The sequence below is a fragment of the Sinocyclocheilus rhinocerous genome, unplaced genomic scaffold (assembly GCF_001515625.1).
Source record: "Sinocyclocheilus rhinocerous isolate Xijiao unplaced genomic scaffold, SAMN03320098_v1.1 scaffold402, whole genome shotgun sequence".
Taxonomy (NCBI): Eukaryota; Metazoa; Chordata; class Actinopteri; order Cypriniformes; family Cyprinidae; genus Sinocyclocheilus; species Sinocyclocheilus rhinocerous.
In genome coordinates, this window is record NW_015626336.1 from 337,017 (window position 1) to 339,688 (window position 2,672).

At 39.7% G+C, this 2,672-nt stretch overlaps 1 protein-coding gene across 1 annotated transcript; it reads right to left on the bottom strand.

Annotated features, from left to right (window-relative positions):
- Nucleotides 1-5: 5 nt before the first annotated feature.
- LOC107711354 (forkhead box protein I2-A-like) lies at nt 6-1,026 on the bottom strand (the record flags this gene model as incomplete). The annotated part of the gene is made up of 2 exons (XM_016516343.1): nt 302-1,026; nt 6-205 (listed from the first exon to the last, which is right to left on the bottom strand). Coding segments are annotated over exons 1-2 (837 nt in total), but the record flags the coding sequence as incomplete, so codon positions are not given.
- Between the last annotated feature and the right edge of the window lie 1,646 nt (nt 1,027-2,672).

Consider the following 2,672-nt stretch of genomic DNA (forward strand, 5'->3'; position numbering starts at 1 on the left):
GGTTCGATTGAGGTCGGAGAGTTCTGGAGGCTCTGCGGGGAAGCGCTCATCAGACTCGCCGTGTCCGCCAATTTCAGCGCGTCCTCGGACTTTACAGACAAATTACTGGTGTTTCCGTCGGCTCTTCTCTTTCTCTTCCTTCTGAAGTTGCCGTTATCGAACATTTTCTCGCAGTTGGGGTCCAAAGTCCAGTAATTACCTTTCCCTTAAAAAGATAAACGGGAAAACATGTTAGTATTGCACTAAAATCTAGCGCGTAATTATGCACGCCAAACTTTGACTAAAGAGCATTCAAACTTACCAGGGTCGTCCTCATCCCGCGCGACTTTCTTGAAGCAATCGTTCAAGGACAGATTGTGTCTTATGGAGTTCTGCCATCCGGCTTTGCTTTTCTTATAAAAAGGAAAGTTGTCCGCCACATACTGATAAATCTGACTGAGCGTCAGTTTCTTTTCCTGCGCGTTCTGAATAGCCATCGCAATCAGCGCTGAATAGGAATAAGGCGGTCTGACCATCTTGAAAAGTTCTTGCTGACTTGAAATGGACAGCCAACCGAGATCCGCGTTTCCGAAGCCGGTGGGAGGAGGAAGAAACTGCCGCTGGTTCGACCCAAATCCTGACTGAATGTAAGAGCCTCCGTTCGGGCCGGAGAGATAGGGGGATGAGGTGATACCTGGGCTGTTCATCCACAGGTACGGGTTGGCTGTGGCTGAGGTGTATTCGCCGAGTCCGTAGCTGGAAGGATGCGCAGGTGGCCTCTGCGCGTGGTGGTGGTGGTGGTGATGGTGGAGGTTCTGTTGGTACATGCTGAAGTTGGTGTCGCAGTACACGGTCATGTCCAGGATGTCCTGCGCGTTGTGGTGCTGGAGAGGACTGGTCTGCTGGCTCGACGGCTGCTGCCCGAACGCGTTCATAATCCGTTCTCCCTCTAGAAACATGAGTTTCACCGATCAGACCCGCTGGGTGTGCTCGTCTCTGAGGGTTTACTCGAGAGTGCCGAGTGCGCGTCAGGGGAGGGGTATTTAACCTGTCCAGGGCGCATGGAGTGATTGAGCTGCTGGTTGGCAACCCCTCCCACTGTCACACTTCTCCTCAATTAACTTCATCCAGTATGCATCAGTCTGGCGTCGAGGTCATTCATGTGATAAGCATTTGAGATTAATGCTGAAGCACAAAAGTGTTTAACTAAAGATTAAAAACAGCGATACTTATTCATTAAAAAAATAATAAATGAATAAAAAAATAAAATAAAAATAGGTTATGGATGAGTGGCTATGGTCAAACATTTCATGTCTCAGTGTATGTTCATTTTTAAAAGTTTTTGTGATACAACCTTAAAGTCTCGACTACAAAAAATAAAAATAAAATAAAATAAAACCTACTGAACCTTTTCAACGCTAATGCCCGGAGTGGAGAAAAGATACAGCTCGTACGATAGCGGGGCACGTTGTCACATTGTAATGGGTCAGTTGTTTACGTTAGAACCTGCCATTGGAATAATGATTGCTAGCAGGATATAACAACTAAAACTGTTATAAAACGCACAACAACTAAACATGAAAAAATGTAAAACGTAACAAAGCGTAAAACCATTGTTTTCAACAAATAGCGTAATAAATTACATTAATTTTAAAACACAGCTTATCACTATCTGACATTCCTAATTTTTTTTTTAATAAGTAAAACCTGCCTTCATTATTGCTAGCCTATAACAGTGTAGTTTTATTGTTCAATAGCAGCAGCTATAACAAAAATTTGGGAATTTAAGTTGGTAACGTAAGTGGATCACAACGTTATTCTAATTTAAGATGATTTAATTCTATGATTGACACCAATATATAGGATAAAGCAACTGTTAGAGAAAACAAGCGTTTGTGTAACTAGACATTTGACTCAAAATCTCAATTGATGACAGCTGAAATAAACATCTAAATGATTTTGGGTGGAAATGGTGTTTGTCAATGAAACAAGACGTTTAGTTTGGACAGAAGGTAATGATGCATTAGCATCACTTAACATGAAATCAGTCTAATTGGACGAAACTCCCCCACCCCCATCCTATGTAAATGTACAGTACTGCTTATCACGCGAACTCAGCGAAGTTTCGCTTGAAATGGATACGGCAGAAAAATCTAAATGAACAGACAGTTTTGGGAAAGGCGGTCAGTTATTCTGCTTTTGCATGAATTTGTAGGCTAGTTACATAGGTTTCTGATTTGTACACTTTGCTTCTTTTCAATTATTTATTTATTTTACATTTTTGAAAATGCACAGGACATTCATCCGACGAGAACATCTAATAAAAAAACAAACAAATAAATAAGAATGTGAAAAATTATGGTCTACTCTGGAAATATTTGTCTCACTATAACTATTGTAGTCATAAATATGGTCTGGGGAATATAATTAATGTTAAAATATGAGGAATTATTAAAGTTTTTATAGCCTAAATTAAAAATTAGTCTTTCTTTCAGTCAATCTTTTTTTTTTTTTTTAGTCTTTGTTAACTAGTCTTTGTTCAAGAGTAAGCAAACATTTAGCCGTATAACCTCTATTATAAAAATGTGAGGATAAAAATAAAATAACTGAAAGAACTGAAAGAAATGGTATTTTAAGCTTACATCATGTGCATGACATTCACATTGTGATAAAGCTGATAAAACTGATAAAAG